The following is a 19,287-nucleotide window of genomic DNA, read 5'->3' on the forward strand; positions in this document are numbered from 1 at the left end:
ATAATTGTTTATTGCTTATGTCCTGGGTTTCAATATTACTTTCTATCTAGGAACCCTGACCACTTAGAGCTACGTGAATGGCCAAACGTTACTCACTGGCCAGTCAGTGTGACCTCCCTAGCCTGAGAGAAACTGTGACTTATTATTGTGTGTTATGAGAATGGGTCAGCCCCTGAAAATGTAACGTGTAATTGTCCAGAGTTTGGCTGTTGAAGTGTGTGTGTGTTCAAAGGGAAATGTAGCTGGGAATGCACAGAGCTGAGAAGAGACGATGAACAGTGAAGTAGAGGAGAGAGCTGTGAGAGAGCTGCTGCTATGTAGGTGACAGAGCTGTATGAAAGAGATGTGTGCAGGGGCGGTGTGTAGAGAGAGATTTGGAGCTACACAGAAAAGAGATGTGACTGTATATAGAAGTATATGGCTATGTGGAGAATGTAACTGTGAAAACAGATGGAACTATATAGAGATGTATGGCTGTTTAGGAGAGAGATGTATATATGTAAAGAGAGATATGTAGAAATATAACTATGTGGAGACAGAGAAGAGAAAGATTTTTTAAGATGAAGTAAAAGAGAAAGTTACCATCAGAAACCAAGTGTGTTTCCTTATTTTTTCCCTCAGATAGGAAAGTCTAGCCCTTAGATAGGTAAGAATTTTCCCTAAGCCCTCGCTACTCTGAGGCATTCTTTTTGCTACCCTGGGTGCAGTTGTGGAGGCTGGTCCTCCTGGGCTGCGTTAGGTTCTGCTCCTGATTGGCCAGTAAGCTGAGGACTCTCCTATCTGCACCTCCCTGACATTGACACAGATAAATTCCCAGTGTGCCTGGCTTTAAAAATCTGCAGTCTATTTCTGTGTGGGTCTTAGTGAGACTCAGAAATGTGTTAGGAATAAAGAAGTATGAATCAGAAATCTAAACCTTGTGGTACTAATACCCCACCAACTCCTCTAGTTTTTAGCTCTAATATGTAATCAAGTAAATGTTTTCTTTAAAAGTCAGTTTCTCTATAATATATGGCTACCCAGGATGTTTTTTATCGCTATTTTTTTTTTTCTTATAAACATACTTCGCTTTCTTTCTAGCTTTTTTCAGCTTCTTATCCATTTTCTTCTGAACTTCTGCTTTGGAAAGGATACAAAATACTTCTAGTACAGAATCAGTTCCCTAGAAAGGCAAAAGGTAGGCAATGTGAGTCTAAGATAGGCAGTTTATAATTTAGCTTATACCCACTAAGAACTAAACAGCAGCATTTATCTGTCTTCCCTTACTGGCTGGATCATCATGAATAACTTAATCTGCCTGGGTTTGTTGTCTCGTCTCTAAGTGAAAATATTACTTCCCACTCCATGCTCCTTTGCAGGCCGAACAGCATGCACCTTTAACAATGATGAGAAAAGCTAGCCTTTAATAAATGGTTGCTAATAATAACAAAGGTAGTTACTTTCACTTACGTTATGAATGTTATGCTAGGACATTAGACACACAGGAATATACACTAAATTTTAAATTGTGTGTGTGTGTGTGTATGTGTGTCTATGTGTCTGTGTGGGTATGTGTATGAGAAGTGTAGGTGCCTGCAGAGGCCAGATGTGTCTGATCAGAGCTGCTAAAGCTGGAGCCACAAGTGGCTGAGAACAGTCCAGCATGGACAATGGGATCCAAACCCAGGCTCTCTGCAAGAACATTACTTAGTCTTAACCACTGAGCTATCACGCCAGACCCATTTTCTGAACTATTAAATAATCAAAAGACAAGTCCAGGCCCATACTGAATTATGAAAGAATGATTATTGAAAAGGAACAGTCTTACTGTTCTGTAAGCCTGGTACTCACGTGGCAAGCAAGAATCCTGCCTGTCTTGTCCACAGCAAGGTTGACAACTCTGTCCCTTCCTTCCCGCATTATGGAGCCAGCCTTTCTGCAAGAAAGGATGCGCTACAGAGGAAGCAAGAAAATGTGGAGATTAAACATCTGTTACACCTCTGAAAAGACATGAATTTAATATATACAGGTGACAAAACACTCCCTAAAATGATAATTAGAAATGGTTTTCCTAAAACCTGTCCTTTCTTGCCATACTAACAAAGCCCAACCAAAGAAACAAAGTGCATTACATCTTCAGAAGCTTCATCCGCCTCAAGGGTTCCATCCTCTGCTTCAGGCGTGTCCTGTATTCCAGAACACTCTTTGATTTTCTTGGGCTCTGGTTCTTCTGGGTCATCAATCTATTTTGTAAAGATCGAAGAATAAAAGTTAAAATGTCTCAGGGATGACTTTTAATCCCAATAACCTAGAAGCTCTCTTAGAACCACTTACATCTTAACTGGTGACCTCTGATAAACTTCTTCAATGTCTGGACAAGTTTCAGAATTTATTAGAAACTGGCATTATATACAACAAAACATCATCCATTATACTATCTCCACTGACTTTCCATAGTTAAAGGACTATATATGAGTAGATAACGGTGTAAAAACAAATAGCTCAACTCTTCCTTAACTTCAAAATTTTCTCTTTGTAGGAAAAGATATTCTAGAGTGAAAGTCTGCGTGTAGTATGGATACTTGCAGAGGCAGTGTAAGGTGTGTTACAGTTTCTCCTTAAACACAGGAAAAATAAATGCTAGTCTAAGATATATAAAACCCATCATCACAGTGGCTACTGGATCTATGGCTATACACTAACTCCAACTAAGCCTAAAGTTTATAATCACCCCCCTACACACACACACACACACACACACACACACACACACACACACACACACACACGAGAATCACTGTAAATCTCCTGAGAACGCATGCATCCTACATAGACTGCTGTTTGAAGAGAAAGTCCTCTGAAGTCCACCTTTATATGTCCAGAAATACAGGCTGAAATGCCACAACCTAAACAACACTATTACCAGAAGCTCTAAGCCTAAATCCTCTCTTCTCAGCTCAAAAAAACCAGAGCAGTGAAGGCACAATGAAGAAAAGTCTCTGTTTAGAAGTTTCAGGTCATCAATGTAAGAATTCTTTCTATCCCATCTGATTCTGTGCCAATGAGATGAACTGTGAAAACTTGCAATTGGCCATGATCTGAACACAGTAATTACCTCCTGCAAGTAGGCGATATCCCAGGCTCTCAGCTCACTGTCTGCAGCCCCAGTAATTAGTCGCTTTTCTTCTGAAACCAGAACCAAGCCCCACACCTAAGAACACAGAACAGTTTAGTCATTTTTTAATACTCCAAGTGGCATAATAAAGCATTGCAAAAGTATACATTCACTATAATGAAGTCTTTCTGGCATTTCAAATCTAAAGAAAAGTGTATTAAGAAGATATTTTAAAATCCACTAACTGAAGCACTCTTCCAGTGGGGGAAAGGCCTGTGGTAAAACTGTTCATGTGGTACTAGGAATTTCTCCACTTTCCTATTGTTCTGTTTAGATAATAGCTACTCATCACAAATCCTAAGCACACAATCCATGATTCCAGGTCTCATACTGTTTTTGGCAATATCTAGCAAATAAAAAGTGCCTTATTAAAGTCTACTTCATAATTCTCAGCTTTTAGCACCCAAGAATAAAACAGTGACACAATGATACTGATGCCAGTCAATTTTCATAGAATCCTCTTTCCACTTCATTATTACCAGTATGTTTTTGAAAGCCTGACATAAAGGGAGGCAAAGATATTTAAAATAGCCTCTGAACTTGGCTGAATAAATCATAAAACATAAACTACCCTTCTGATGTACGTATGTTCCCGGGAAAGGCACTGTCCACATAATATCATTAAATGTCTCTACAGTTGTGGCTATTCTTGGTTGTCGACTACATCTGGAATTAACTAAAACTCAAATGATTTAACATACCTGTGAGGGATTTTTTCTTAACTAAATCATTTGAAGTGGAAAGAGACCTACTTCTAATCTGGATCTTTGAAGTGGGAAGATAACATCTTTAATCTGGCCACACTTTCTGCTGGCAGCCTATATAAAGGACACGAAAGAAGGAAGTTTGCTCTCTCTGCCTGCTTGCTCTCACTCTGACTAGCAAATCCATTCCTTGACTGGCACTAGAGCCTACTTCTTCAGGATTCTGGTATCTATGGATAATCAGCTAAGATATCCAGCCTCATGGACTGAACAACTCATAGATTCTTGGAACCTTCCACTGGTTGACAGCCATTGTTGGGACTACCTGGATCACAGCCTGTAAGTCATTCTAATAAATCCCCTTTCTATATGTACATATAGATTCATTCTATAAGTTCTGTTCCTCTAGGGAACATAACAGTCATAGGTGAATTTGATTAAAATAATGGACTCAAAGGCTTACGTGTACAAGACCAGAAAAGCTACATCCATTCCAGTGGCTGGCACTGCTTCTTCCCAGTCAACCTCACTGTCTCTCAAGACAGCACACAGATCAGTGTGAACAGTAAAAAGAACCAGGGAAGGCCAGAGGAGAAACCATCTTTTGCTTTTTGCTTTGTCACACTTCTCTGGAGCCCATGACCCAACACGTACCTCCGTTCGGTGGCCAACCATTGTTTTGAAGCAGTGCTGGTTATCAAGGTCCCACCACTTTACCATCGTATCTTTCCCACTAAGAGAAAAGCCAGAAAAAGAATCTTACTAGAAGACTCATTAAACTAACAGGGATGTGAGCAACTCATTTGTTGTTCTAGAATAATACAGCAGTAATGCCGGAAGCTATTCTTTCTGACTGTTGTGATAAGCCAAGAATTCCAACTCCATGTGGCTGCTCTTCCAGGAAAATAAGGAGCTTCACTCCTACACACAGAAATGACTGAGCTACAGAACACACAACCCAACCCATCTGCCTCCCTCCCACCACTTCACTTTACAGCACTGGCATTCTCTCTAACACAGAAACATCTCAGACCCCCCAGCTCCCTGTCATCCACATCATCAGCTTTTCCGCACTGAAAATACTTCCTCTGTGTGGTCTCTAAATTTTGAGTCCCAGTCCACATCTGTAAAAACATGAACGCCTCCTCCAACCTGCATTATTCAGTAGCTCACATGATCTCTTTGCCCACTGCTGGTTTCTCATCCCACTATACTGAGGTAACTTATTTTTAAAGTTTACCAATTTAATGTTCTCCACAGAACCAAGGTCAGGCTCTTCGCACATCATTCTCAAACATGTTTGTTCTTATTTCCCTAACTCACGTGTCTCCCCATCCCTTGCCAACAGGAAACAAATCTCCACTGGGACAGGGTTTCGGGCTCTTCGACTCTTCCTGAGCCACTACAATGTTACTGTAATCACTGCCTAACGGATCTTAAGATCTTAGTCTTTCCTGAGCGAACACCTTATGGACAGTGGCTACATTAGGTTGAGCCATATGAAACTGATAATATTTGATCATTTTTGACATTACAAAAATAAAATTCTCAAATGGTTCAACCTAACAGATGTTGATTAGGCCTATGATGCACATTTTTCCTCAAAAGACAGTCTAAACCAAACACAAAGTTTAGCATTCTGCTTTCCTGACTTCTAGGGATCTAGAAGATAAATGTCCACTCTACAGAGAATCAGAAAAGAAAATTCACAAATGCTGTAACTCACTGTATAACTAGCATTTGAGGGGCAGAAAGAAGGAAAGCTGGCAGGCTAAGAGGAAGCACACTGAAACACAAGCATAAGCACAGCAGGGAGCAACAAGCAATGAGGCAAACTCCACATCAAAACTCTGAAATCCATCATGTCTTTACCTTGTAACTAGCAGATTCCTTTCTCGTAGAAACAGAGCTTGTGTGACGGCATCCTTGTGTCCCTTTAGACGGTAGAGGCCACTTTCATTGATCACATCCCAAATAATAACATCTGTGTCCTTGAGAGATAAAGTAACACATAAGAAAAAACATTCTTCTTACCACAAAAGGTCAAATGTTACAAATAATGGGACTCAATCACTACGAAGAAAATATACCACCCTGTATAACTTGGAAAGCAGGTTAGGTAGCAGCCTACCCTTTCATCCACAGAAAATGAGCAGAGACTTTGTTTTACATTGTTCTGGTTGTATATGCATGAGATCTCTGGGCTATTTTTTTTTTATTAGAAAACAGAAATCTCTGAGTATGGCAGCAGGCCCCTGTAGTTCTAGCTACGTGGGAGGAAAGCTGAACAGTCCAGTGAGACCCCACATCAAAATCACAAAACAAAATGAAGAAAACAGAGTTTGTGCTATGTTCATCTTACAACCATCTTATTTAATGCATTTTGATAGTTAATTCTGCTCTACTCTAATTTCTAGTGTCACTATTTAAATTTTGTATTTTACACATATGGGTCATTTCCAATTTTCTGTTACTAAAAATATGCAAAACTGAAAATTCGCATGCACAAATCTTTGTACATTTATCTTAGTACATATAAATACTACAGTTTGCATCTGTCTATAGAACTATCAAAGATCTGTAAGAGAAGACAAGCTTCCCATCTGTGCACTCTGGGTATTATCAAATTTCTGAAATCCTTCAGTGAAGAATGCTGATCTTCATATCCACTTCAATTTGTTTTTGTGAACACTAATGATACTTGTGTTTCTGAGATAGGGTCTGATGCATCCCAGGCTGGCCTTGATTTCACTCTGTAGCTGAGGATGACCCCGAACTTCCGATCTTCAGCTTCCATCTCCCAAGTGTTAGGTTTACATATGACAAGTTTATGTGGTACTAGGGACCAAAGCCAGGGATTCCTATATGCTAGGCAAGTATTCTATGAACTGGGCCATATCTCCATCCCTAATGCTAATTTGTCTCATGATCTGTGGTAAATAATGGCCACCTTCATGGCTTAAAAACTTTCACTCATGTCTTTTTATTAATGTTATCTATTACATGTTATATTTTATACCTTATTTTACTGTAAGTCTAATAGGTAGAGGATTTTATTAAATACTTTCCCCTTTTCTTTTTTTACAACTTTAAAAAATGTGAAATATTTTATGTCTTAAATGTATGTTTCAAATCTATCAATCTTTTCTTCTTTGTGTTTTTATTTTTGAGAATTTCATATTTTTTATCATATTCTCCCCCTCAACCATCCCAGCCACCCAACTTCATGTTCTTTTTCCTCCTTAAAGAAAACAAATCCAGGCCGGGAGGTGGTGGCACACGCCTTTAATCCCAGCACTCGGGAGGCAGAGCCAGGCAGATCTCTGTGAGTTCGAGGCGAGACTGGGCTACCAAGTGAGTTCCAGGAAAGGCGCAAAGCTACACAGAGAAACCCTGTCTTGAAAAAAACAAAACAAACAAACAAACAAACAAAACCCAAATCCAAAACCAAACAACAACAACAAAAGTACAAGAAACAGAGTCTGATTTGTGTCGGCCAACTACCTGAGCATGGGGCCTGCCTGAAGCGTGGTTGATAGACCCAATGTCACTACACTGAAGAAAACTGATTGTCCTCCCCCAGGAGCTACCAATTGCAAATAGCTCATTTTCCCTTCTCCTGTGCTGGGAAAACAATGTTTTTTCTTTGCTTTGCTTTTTCTTTGAGAGAGGCTCTCAAATGTGTATCTCTGGAGGGCATAGCCTGTCTGATTGGCCTGTGACTCAGAGATGCAGATGCCCCCATCTCAACTGTTGGGATTAAAGGTATGTGCCAGCATGCCTGATTCTAACTCATTAACTTTTAAAAACATAGGAATAATACTAATTTTACAGAATTCATTGGCAAATTATTACCATCTTCTTTTCCAATCTTGTTTTATAGTTTGGGGTAGCTCTTCCACAATATGATAGGTTCAGAGTACCTTTGTCTTATTCTTTCATTACACAGATTTCTATCAGAGAACAGGAAACAAGGAGAATACCCCTCCATGAGTACCCATCTTCCTCACTCTATTTCTCCCGACTGTATATTAGCTTGGCACTGAGAATCCAGTTTCATTTAAGTTTATGTAAATAACCTGCTTCTACATAAGTGTGAGAAAAAACCCTAGACACCCGTCCCTGAGGCTCACCTTGGACCCAGAAGCCAGTCTGCCTCCGAGCTGATCATACTTTAAGCTGGTGACAGCTGCTTTGTGTCCATTGAAGGTTATGTTTCCTTCACCACTGAGGAGGCTGAATATTCGGATGGATCCATCCTCATAGCCAACAGCTAGATGCAGCCCATCTGGGGAAGGACACAAGCAAGTGACTTCTTGTTTAAGCCCCTGAAGGATAAGGATCTGAAATCATAAAAACCAACACCAATGCAGAAGAGTGAGGCATGTATCAAGACACAGAGTGGGAATGATTTCAGTAACAAAGTGAGCACTAACAATTTACAACCGCTGATGCACAATGATAAAATTCTACACGCAAAGACAATGAGATCCTCAAAAGGTAGTCATTTCATCTCAAGCTTGACATTGGTATACACATGCAAATTATCCAGGCAATGAAATAAGTTACCAAATTTTTATCTTACTGAATTTAAGTAATGGGCTATAAACCCATCCTTATTTTAACACAACCTCATGGCACTACAGTACTAGTGGTTTCATTCCAAGAGGCTCTGAGTATCAGCAAGTATGTATGTATGTATGCATGTATGTATCTACCTATCTATCTATCTATCTATCTATCTATCTATCTATCTATCATCTCACCTCTTGGGAGTTAAACAGTAAACAGGGATGAATCAAATATCTCTATGTGCTTAGCAAAAAGAAGTAACTTCAATCACAGTCAAAGAAGAGCTCTGCAACTGCTGGATTTCATCAGCATACATAAGAAAAAGACCACCAACACAGCGGAGTAACAGTCCTTTTAAAATCCTAACATTTACAACTGGCTGTGCGCACAAGCAGAACTTGAGAAGTAGAACTTGTAAACAAAAGTAGAAATGTTAAGAACTACAAGTAACGAGGATGGAGAGATGGCTCAGCGGTTAAGAGCACTGGCTGCTCTTCCAGAGGTCCTGAGTTCAATTCCCAGCAACCACATGGTGGTTGAGATCTGTAATGAGATCTGGTGCCCTCTTCTGGCCTGCAGGGATACAGGCAGACAGAACAGTGTATACATAATAAATAAATAAATCTTTAAAAAAAAAAAAGAAGAACTACAAGTAATGACCTATGAAAATTAACACAGACATATAAGAAGCCAGCTCCTGTTTGACCATGTTTTGCAGAACACAGCAGAATTTGTGCTAGCTGTCTAGAAGCAAAGGGGTGTGATCTCTTGAGGGTTCACACACAAATGAATGCAGGCAGGTCAGTTGGGGCTCTTCCACTCTAAACTCAGTGTCAACTTATTCATTTCTGACTCACCTTCTCGCCTTTCCTCAAGTCCCAGATAAAAACATGCTCGCAGGCAGGTACTGCCACGTAGCGTCCTTTCTCGCCACGAAGTGTCACAAAAACGATGTTACCTTTCTGGCTACCAATCAGGCCAAAAACAGCACTAGGCACATATCGGAGATACTGTTTGGTAAGCCCCATGTTAGGATGTCTGAAGCCACCGGGAAGGCAATCTGTGTATATAAACAAAATTCAGTTTTGCAGTACCTTGGCTCTGGAAGGCTAACAAACACAAACCATTTTTCATGTGGTCAAAAGCATATAACTTGGCTCATGATAAGGTACTTGCTATACAAACATAATCCCTAGCACCCAAACAAAAAGCCAGGCACAGAGAAATATGGTATGGAATCACAGCACTCAGAAGGCAGAGACAGACAGATCCCTGGAGCTCAGAGTCAGCCTAGCTGAATCCATGTACTCCAAGTTCAGAGAGACCCTATGTGTGGAGCAGAGGAAGCCCAGAGTGAATGTGTCCTGTTGACATGAGAACAGCCACGTGAAGGACTTCAAACGCCTCAGAGCCATGAGTGGCAACCCCTTCCTCTGGTCCAAGTGGGGATGTTTATAGTATTCCAGAGAATGTCCACTGTAGTTTTCTTGCCCCACGCTTACTGGTTGAAGACTGTTCCTCTACAGACTGCTCCTACTGAAATCAGCTAAACCTGCCTCCTTGTTCGGCTGTATATAACCCTGCCTCCTTGTTGATCTGTACGCAATAACCTCTCCTTCCTGTTCAACTGTATGTAATAAACACGATGAGCTTCTGGGGTGCTACAGATTCTCTATCTGAGAGTCCAGGCCACCTGATCTCAGCTTTTCTGTATGTGTGTCCATGTGTCTGTCTTTTCTTTTTTTTTTTTTTGGTTTTTCGAGACAGGGTTTCTCTGTGTAGCTTTGCGCCTTTCCTGGAACTCGCTTTGGAGACCAGGCTGGCCTCGAACTCACTCACAGAGATCCGCCTGCCTCTGCCTCCCGAGTGCTGGGATTAAAGGCGTGCGCCACCACCGCCCGGCTGTGTCTGTCTTTTCTTCATCCCAGTCAGGGTTCCAGGGCCCAAGCCATGCAAGGACTGGGCAACCATGTCTCAAGAAGTAAGCTAGAGGGTGACTGAGAAAGACACTCCCATGTCAACCTCCATCCTCCACACACACACTACTTCCTTCACATCCACATACTCAGAAAAACATGTACATATGCACATCCAACAACATGCAACTTGTGACTTCTTAAGCTTTATTGACCTTAATCAATATGAAATCCCTCACCCCTTGAGCATTAAACTGTTTACACTGTCACAATCACCTCATGAACATCTAACACAGAAGCTTCATGGCAGCCATTCAATTCTCTTTTGCCCTGTCAATCACTATCAAAGTTCTCACACCAAAACTGGTAAGCTGAGCCCGAATGGTTTCATCAATGATTACTGTAAATCTGGCTTCATTCCCCCCCCCCCCCACCTCACGGGCACCTAGATTAAGCCAATAAAGATGAAGGAAAGGGCTAAGAATGTAGCTCAGCTTGCCTAGCATAGTAGAGTCCCTGGATTCGATCACCAGTGCTAAACAAGCCATGTGTGGTGGTACACACCTTTAACCTAGGCACTAGGGAGGCAATGACAAGGTCTCAGGAATTCAAGGTCACTACATAAGGAGTCTAGGGCCAGCTTGGGCTACATATAACCCTGTTACCCTATCTCAAAGAAGAAACAAAACAAAAAAGAATTCAATTCTTCTGCAATTATTCCTTCAGCTTAACGAAAGCTGCTCATCAGATACCCTTCTGCAGTATTTTCAGTGGAGAATCCATACAGCATGTTGAGGCTTGGAGACTTCCACTTCTCCATTTCTAGCTGTGTCTAGATCCATGAATAGAGTTCCAAGCATTTGTAGGACATTCCCTCCCAAACACCTTCCATGACTACCTTACTTCCTAAACCCGTCATATCACTTTACTTTAAAACACACAATCTCCCCAGCTATTAAGGTTTAAAACTGTCTACTAACCTTTGATTCGTTAAAAAAAAAAAAAAATCATAGTAGCAAGGCTTAGAGTTCTTAAGGTGCAATAAATAATTTATTGTGCATTAACACATGCAGTTCTCTAGCTGCATGCAGTAACTGCGTTAGCAGAAGCAAAACATTAGAAAAGTGTCTGGTACATCGCAAATGTGTGCCCAAAAATTCTCTTCAATAATTGAAGAGGCAACTAACTATTCTTGTCCCCATTGTACAGACAAGGATAATCAACAGAGATGCTGAACAACTAGCACAAAACTCAACCAGGAAGCGCCAAAGCCAGGCTCCAATACAGCCCATCCAACTCCAAAAGTTCTGCATCTCGTCACCACGCTCCACACTGTGTCTGCCATCTCCTTTGACTGTTTCTCGGACTAGTCTCCGTCTTTCTCTTCGCAGCACTTGCATTTCCAGCTTGTCATCACTGAGTGGCTGCACTAGCTTTCTACCTAGCACTTCCACTTCCGTGTTTCTCATTCGAAGTCATAGTAACCCTCAACTTACTGTTTTCAAATGCACTGTCCCTACCCCGGGGCTTTAAAGGGCTAAGCTGTTCGCCAAATGCAGGAGACCACGGGTACCCAGTTACTTGAACCAGCTGCTTATTTCTCAAATAACTTGTTTCTCTCCCTCCAATCTTGTCATGCTCAAATGATTCCTTCGCCTACTCCCCTAAGTTTCTACTGCACATCACCCCACAAATACCCCAGAAAAGTCGGGCAATTCCGGCGGCCTTGCACCCGCCGGCCCGGGGAGCAGCCGTGTGGCCTCCGGGTTCTGTGGTGCAAACGGCCGCGGAAACAGGGCTCCCCCCGGCCTCCCTGGTTCCCACAGCACGGAGTCCTCCGCCGCGCCGGCCCCTCTACAGAGTCAGAGAGCAGGGAATCGCGCCCCGCAACCTCCAAGCCGCCAGCAACACTCACCTCAGCTTCCACGAGGCTCCATCAGACAGCACCGCCCACGGCACCTGCCCCTTCCGGCCCGGTTGGGTGTTTCTTCCGCCCGGCGTTCCCCTTGCCTTCGAGGGCGGAAGTGACGTCGGAACGCTGTGATTGGGCGGCGTGGCGGAGAGGAAGCGGCTGCCTTTGCTGTCAGAAAGCTGAAGCTAGTCACCCGGGCCTCTGGAGACCCACTCCCTTCAGCCTCCGCCTCTGGCAGTCGTTGTGTGCAGATGTCACCCGCCCGCCTTGTGCGACGGAGCTGAGCTGCCGGCCGCCGCCCGGATGGGCCCGCCAGAGCGCCGTGAGAGGCGGGCGAAGCCGGGAGGGGAGGGCGGCACGGCCGGGCGCGGCGGCTGGGAGGAATCAGGCTGGCGTGTCGACCTGGGCTTTGGGGCTCACACCCAGTTCAGGTTTGGGCGTGGAGCTCTGGAGGCGCACGTCTCGGGATGCTGGGAGGCGGTGCGACGGGCAGCCCTGCCGGTGACAGCCCAGGTCGAGTCTAGCCCGCCCTGTAGATTGCGTCTGCCCTGAGCCGACGCCGAGCCCAGGATGCTGAGTTGTCCAGGGACCCCGCAGTCCCTGGAGTGACATTGGTCTGGCTTTGTGTTTCCGCTCTCAGGCCACTTGAGAGGGAAGTGACCCTGGGCTGGCCCCGTCCTTGATTGTAGACTGAGACTGAGCCGCTCTGTTAACAAGAGGAAATTAGTTTTTCTCTCTTTCACGGATGCCCTCTTCTATCCTTGGGCTGTCTAGAAGTTTTAGAATGAGCTCTGATGGCTGTAGCTGTCTGTATCGAACTGCAGCTGGCAGATAACCATAAAAAGAAATATCTCCTGCTGTCACTTATTGAACAGGCCCTCTGCAGCCAGCCTAGAAATTAGACAGGTAGACAAGTGTAGTTGACAGATTTGTCTTCCTGCTTAATTTTTAGGGGTTGTTTATCAGGAATAGTTTTCTTTATGTTTTAAAACATGTTCAGCTCATCTTCTTTATTTAAGAAGATTGTTTTAGTGGAGACACATACATGGTGGTTGTGGCAGCATAGGTGTTTTTAAACAACAATGCATTTTTTTATGGGTTGGATGAATGAGAAGGTAAGAAATTGTGGCGATAGATTTATTTCAAGCAGGGGAGGAGCATTTGGATAGGTGTATATGTTCCTTACCTCCTGTAGATGCTGTGCATTACGTTGTTAGAGGTGGAAAATGTATGCTTTGGTGGAAAAATAGTTTAGAATCTTTCAGGCCAGTCGAACCTTTAGACATTGCCAATTGATGTTGTCATCTTTAATCGTGGGATCAAAGCCAAGCTTGGTCCATAACTTTAATCCCAGCACTCAGAAGGCAGCCTAGTCCAGATACGGAGTGCTAAGATAGCACATTTTAACCCCCTTCCAGACAGGTTCTCACTATGTAGCCCTGAATGCCCTGGAACTCTGGGTAGACCAGGCTGTCCTTGAATTCACAGAGATCTGCCTGCCTCTGCCTCCCTAGTGCTGGGATTAAGGGTGTACAGCTCCAGGACAGGTTAAGATAGCACATCTTAATCTTAGACATTTTCTTATCCACTACTTCAAGGACAGAACCTTACATTCTTATCTAAGGCTCCAAGTTGCTCACTGTCTGAAGACTTGCAAACTGAAGCATGCTCAGGTTTGTTGAATGCCCATGTGACACTGCTAATTCACCATTAGAGCATGTGCTTTGAGTGTTTTTGAATGATGATGTTAAAACTGAACTGGGACCCACGAATGAAGCTTAGACATCTTTTTTGTTATAATGTATTTATTGTTAATATATTTGAGAACTGACACTTTTTCATCTGAGCAGCTTTCCATTTGCATAAAATAACTCTTCAAGTATAATTGATTCGGCATAGGGATGGGTGTGGTATGTACTCTCATCCCTATATATCCTGAACTTTTAAATATTGAAATACAAAGCCATAAAGAATAATAAACCTGTAATTGATCAAAAGCAACAAACAAGCTGCTTAATTATTAGAGGTCAGCTGCATGGTCCAGCTTTATGTACTTTCCACACCTGTCTCGTCTACATGAACAACCAACAGACAGCTTGTCATCTTAGAGATTCTCACTTTCCTTTTTGAAATTATACCATACTTTATTAAAATTCTTTTTTTTTTTTTTTTTTTTTTGAGACAAGATCTCTCTACATAGTGTTGGCTGTCCTGGAACTATCTGTGTACGACAAACTGACCTCAAACTCACAGAGATCCACCTGCCTCCGCCTCCCAAGTGCTGGGATTAAAGGCGTGGGCCACCACTCCTAGCTTGATGCCATTCTTTTTACCTGTTTGAAAATTAGGTTTTGAGACAGTGATCCAAAGTGTTCTTGCCTAATGCTGCCCAATCTTGAACAGTAAAATCTGGTTTCTCTGGGCAATTCAATTCTTTCTATAAATCATTATTTAGGAGTTTTTTTTTTAAGCTAATGATGACAGGATTAAGGGGTAAATAAGCTACAAAGAACTGTTTGTAGTGTACTCTTTGACTTGTAAAGAATATTTAGTAGCTTCTGTTTGGGAGTCCTTTCTCTTAAACTAATATAGAAAGTATTTGGCCTAATACATAGATCTGATCTATTCTTGAGTCCAACAACTTTTTGATATGAGAATATGCCTCAGGAGCCTGTTTTACTAAACTGCAGTGTTTGCTTACAAGCTTGTTCAAAGTTCAGAGCTGACCAATTGATTTCCAGTGGGAAGTATTTTTCCCTTTAATGTTATCCAAATTCTGGTTAAGGTTATAAAATACTGTAGTCATCTCTCTGTCCTGTCCCCCACCCCCACTTCCCATCATACCCATGTCCCCCTCTTGTTTTCAGTTTGTTCCTAGAATTAATCTAAGGTCCAGAAATTCTTTCAATTGTATGCATATCTGTGCTTGGATGAGCTCTTACACACACATAATGTGAGGTCAGAGGGTTTTTCTCATATTTCTTTCAAAAGGACCTGTGACCTCGGGTCTCTTAGGAGCTCCTGTCCTTTGGGGTTCAGGTCTCTGCCATCTCTGGGTTTGCTGCTCCACTTACTTTCTTGGATGGGGAGGGGGCACAAGCATGGCCATAAGTATATGTTGTGGGCAGGTGGGAGTTAAATCTCCTTCTAATGAAAAAAAATCAGGTTCTCTGTGGAGGTGGGGCTGCAAAAGAATCCAACCAGATTTCACGACTAAGACACTTTGCAGAAAATGTCATTAACTTCAGCCCTACAGTCAGCTGTGAGCATTAGTTATCACTTATTTAACACCCATCTTGTGGATCACAATGGCTGAAGAGATCCAACAGACTACTGACTGGATGTGATTGGACATGTAGGAGAGCTACCAGAGTGCGCAGCAAAGACAATAATGGGATGTCAGGGGGGAAGTGGTAAACGTAAGAAGTTTCTGTTCACCTTGAAATCAGAGCTTTAATCATTGTTAAGCTGAAGGAAAATTGCAAGAGGTTGAGTAAATGGAAGAGGAAGCAGAACTCTGCAACAAATACTCAAAAGTGAAGCGGGGACTGGAGCAATGTTTCACTCTTCCAGCCATGCCAGTCAAGTGTGAGGACTGAGTTCAGATCCCCAGCACCCATGGAAAAAGCTATGGTGTGCCCCTGTAATTTCAGCTCTGGAATGAGGAGACAGGAGGGTCCTTGAAGTTTATTGGCTGAATCACTGAGCTCCAGGCCATAGCTTCCCCTAACAATTCAGGTAAATTAGCTGGAAATGAACTCAGTAGTTATTGACTTGAAGCAGCTTGGTGTACATTAACGTGTGCTATATGTTAGATGTTGCTAGTATAGCTAGTGAAGATGCATTGACCCAAAATTTAGACTTAAAAGCTGTGATTTTACCTTTAAAATTTGCATTTTAGAAAAAAAAGAAAATAATAAGTTGGATGAGCAGTTGATGAAGGTGTCTACTGTTGACCTCTAACCTCCATTCACATGCTTACACATGTCCATGTGCACATACACCATACACACTCACATATCGTGAAGTGAAGTGAGCCAGGCCTGAGTGGCACAGACCTCAAGTCCCAGCTACTCAGGAGGCTGAGGCAGGAGAATCTGGTTTCAAGGCCTGTGTGAGCTAGAGTGAGCAAGGGAAGGCTGGACAACTTAGGGTGCACCATCTCAAAATAAAGAATAAAAAGAGGGCTGGAGATAGAGCTTGGTGATAGTGTTTGCCCAGCATGCCCAAGGCCCTAGCTAGGTTCAACCCCAGTTATCACCAAAAAAAGGGTGCGCAGGGGTTGGGGGGGGAGATATTTCTATGGTCTAAAGAAGAAATGAGGGAGGAAAGATTTTCAAGAATGGGAGGGCTGGGGGAGGAGAGAGGAAGACGTTAAAGAAGAATTGATGTTATTCTTGTGAAGAGCAGCTGGTAAAGTGCTTGAATTAGGCCTTTTGGCTGGCTTAAGCATGCAGAATATACCCTGAGATCACTCAGAAGTTGGAAAGGTGCATAAAGATGGACTTGGAACTGGGGACAAGTTAGTATTTTGAGCAGCAGGTAGAGAAGAGAGCAGAGGGAGTGACATGGGCCTCAGGACCAACATGCCCTGGATGTGGCCTAAGCATCCACATGGTAGTTACATGTCCTTGGGCTGACTGTGTCTCTTGACTTTGAAATGAATCAAGAGTCTTAGTACCTGCTGTATGGAAGTGTTGTAAAGATTAGAGAACATATTTGTAACATGCCCTCTCCACTTGTCACATTCATCATATATAGCTCTCAGAATTACTTTTGCCTCTGTGTAAAACTCTCCTGCTGTTGTTGGTCTTTGCTACTTTCTGAAGAGGACAGTCTCTGCTTTTCTATTCTAAATTAGCTATCCCCCCCCCATTTGTCATAGCACATTTATCACACTGTTTCTGTGATTTTGTGTTAGTGTGGTTTTGTAGCTTTGTCTCTTCCACTAGACATTCAGTGTCTACCATTCTTGAATGGAAGAATGCCTGGAAGCCAGGTGGTGGTGGCGCACGCCTTTAATCCCAGCACTCAGGAGGCAGAGGCAGGTGGATCTCTGTGAGTTTGAGGCCAGCCTATTCTACAGAGTGAGATCCAGGACAGCCACCAAAACTACACAGAGAAACCCTGTCTCAAAAAAATAAATAAATAAAAATAAAGAAAAAGAAAAAAAAAAGCTGAAAAAATGCCTGGAACATAATTGGCCAAGAAGCATTTATTTTCTCACAGATTTTACAGGTCAGGAATTCAAAAGTGGCATTGTTGCATTGTTATGAGGTTCTGATTCAGTATCTCATGAGGTTGCAGCAAAAACACCAGCTGTGACTGAAGTAATTTTAAGGCCGACTAAGGCCAGAGGATCCACACTTCTATAGTGGTTTATTTAGAAGCCTGTGCATGGCATTAGCTTTTGGCGGAGACCTCGGTTCCTCCGCAGGCTGGAGACTAACACCTTCAGAGCACAACTAGAGAGAGAACAAGGCATGGCCACAGTGCCTTTTCTAACTGTTTTTGGAAGGGAAGAAGCCACACAGTCATTTCATTTTATCTTCTTGGTTACATAGATTAGCCCTGAGTATTCCAGGAGGAAACTGTACCATGTGAGTGCCAGAAGGTGAATGTCATTGAAGGACACTGTAAAGATTCTCTATGCAGGTGCTGTTCAGAGTCACTTGGAGAGATGTCATGAATGAGTAAAACAGTAGTGTTGATGGAGGGTCCAGCTAATGTAGGAACATGCAGTCAGGATTGCTGCTGATTGTGTGGTTTCCTTCCCCTAGTGGCAAAGGAACAGATGTTGGATTATTAGAGATTAACAAGACATGGCAAGGGAAATCATGACATCAAGGTCTGTAAGACTGTAACTTAGTTCAGCACCCAGCATTTAGCTTGCATGGTGACTGACAAGTGAGCACTTTGAGTCTCATGGAAATAACGTCTTCTTGACAGTGGTTCCATTAGCCCTGAGGATATTTTAATAGGTAATTCACTGTGCCTTGCCTTGTATCAGGTGCTCTGCCGGGTAGTTTTGGCACAGTTTTTTGCATTAGTCTTCACAATAAGCCTGGAGTTAATCACTGCTGCTTAGATAGAAACTCTGGCTTTGCCCCAAGGATCACAGCTCACAGATAGTGAGTTAGGGATCTGAACTTAAGCCTTGACACATAGGGGCTCGTGACTTGCATTATGCCACATTCCCCTGTTGCACTGTGTAATTGAACGTGGACATAGTCACCTGACAATAGTTAAGAGAAGCTAGGTTCAGAGTTATGCACACATGTGATTTTACCTCTATCACAGGAAAAAAAGGAGAACTGCACCAAAGTTGAGAATTTTTTTCTTGATCATTTAACTTTTTGTTGATTTTCAAATGTTCTAGAAGCAGATGTTATAGTCAGAAATAGAAGTTAAAGAAGCAATTTCATCCTGAAAGTTGACATGCGATTCGCATTCTAGAAACTGTTTATGTGTTCTATGAATTCTCTCTCTCTCTCTCTCTCTCTCTCTCTCTCTCTCTCTCGTGACTAAGAACTTTAAGCATGAGTCAGCATGTTTTTTTGCAATCAAGAATTTCTGCAGACGGTCCTTACATTGAGTGAGTGGCATTTGTCCTCTGTTCAGTTTGCCTGGACTTATAAGCAAACATGTAGCAAAGTTCTGTTTGCCTCTAGGTTCAAAGGCCAATTGTGAACTAAGAACAACATCTAGAAAATTCAATTTTAAAGAAGTATTTAGTATAAATATTGAATGCTAATACAAATTATAATGGTATAATCTACAAGATCTTTTTTTTAACTGCCATGTGAATGACCACACTTCTACCTAACTATGTGTATAGAAGAATTAGCATATTTGGTAGATCTATGCTTCTACTTATAGCCATCTCTCTTAACAAGAAATTAGTTTTGGAAGACATGTGTGTTCTCCCTGAGTGTGACAATAAATGTTGGTATCGTGTCAAAAAGCTTTTTAAAAACTAGTTCCCAGATGGACTGTCTTCCTTCTTCATCTGTCTGCTCACTTCTTGAA

General features: G+C 42.3%; 2 protein-coding genes across 5 annotated transcripts in view; one reads left to right on the forward strand and one right to left on the reverse strand.

The window, feature by feature from the left end:
- Wdr3 (WD repeat domain 3) overlaps positions 1–12,338 on the reverse strand; it is a 28,024-nt gene extending 15,686 nt beyond the window's left edge. Inside the window, exons 1-9 of one of the 2 annotated variants that reach the window (XM_028877284.2) lie at positions 12,262–12,338; positions 9,288–9,490; positions 7,992–8,201; positions 5,731–5,849; positions 4,513–4,591; positions 3,095–3,190; positions 2,112–2,222; positions 1,831–1,932; positions 1,065–1,162 (exon numbers count right to left, since the gene is read on the reverse strand). In XM_028877284.2, the coding sequence (XP_028733117.1) occupies positions 1,065–1,162; positions 1,831–1,932; positions 2,112–2,222; positions 3,095–3,190; positions 4,513–4,591; positions 5,731–5,849; positions 7,992–8,201; positions 9,288–9,458 (986 nt within the window). In that variant the 5' untranslated portion in view covers positions 9,459–9,490; positions 12,262–12,338. The remainder of the gene's footprint in view (positions 1–1,064; positions 1,163–1,830; positions 1,933–2,111; positions 2,223–3,094; positions 3,191–4,512; positions 4,592–5,730; positions 5,850–7,991; positions 8,202–9,287; positions 9,491–12,261) is intronic. The other variant, XM_028877285.1, reaches the window with a different exon arrangement.
- A 44-nt stretch (positions 12,339–12,382) lies between these two features.
- Gdap2 (ganglioside induced differentiation associated protein 2) overlaps positions 12,383–19,287 on the forward strand; it is a 47,083-nt gene continuing 40,178 nt past the window's right edge. For all 3 annotated transcript variants that reach the window (XR_005091813.1, XM_028877286.2, XM_028877288.2), the window contains exon 1: positions 12,383–12,580. The gene's annotated coding sequence lies outside the window, so the exon portion shown is untranslated. The remainder of the gene's footprint in view (positions 12,581–19,287) is intronic.

Source organism: Peromyscus leucopus, chromosome 6, assembly GCF_004664715.2.
Source record: "Peromyscus leucopus breed LL Stock chromosome 6, UCI_PerLeu_2.1, whole genome shotgun sequence".
In the NCBI taxonomy this organism is placed as follows: Eukaryota; Metazoa; Chordata; class Mammalia; order Rodentia; family Cricetidae; genus Peromyscus; species Peromyscus leucopus.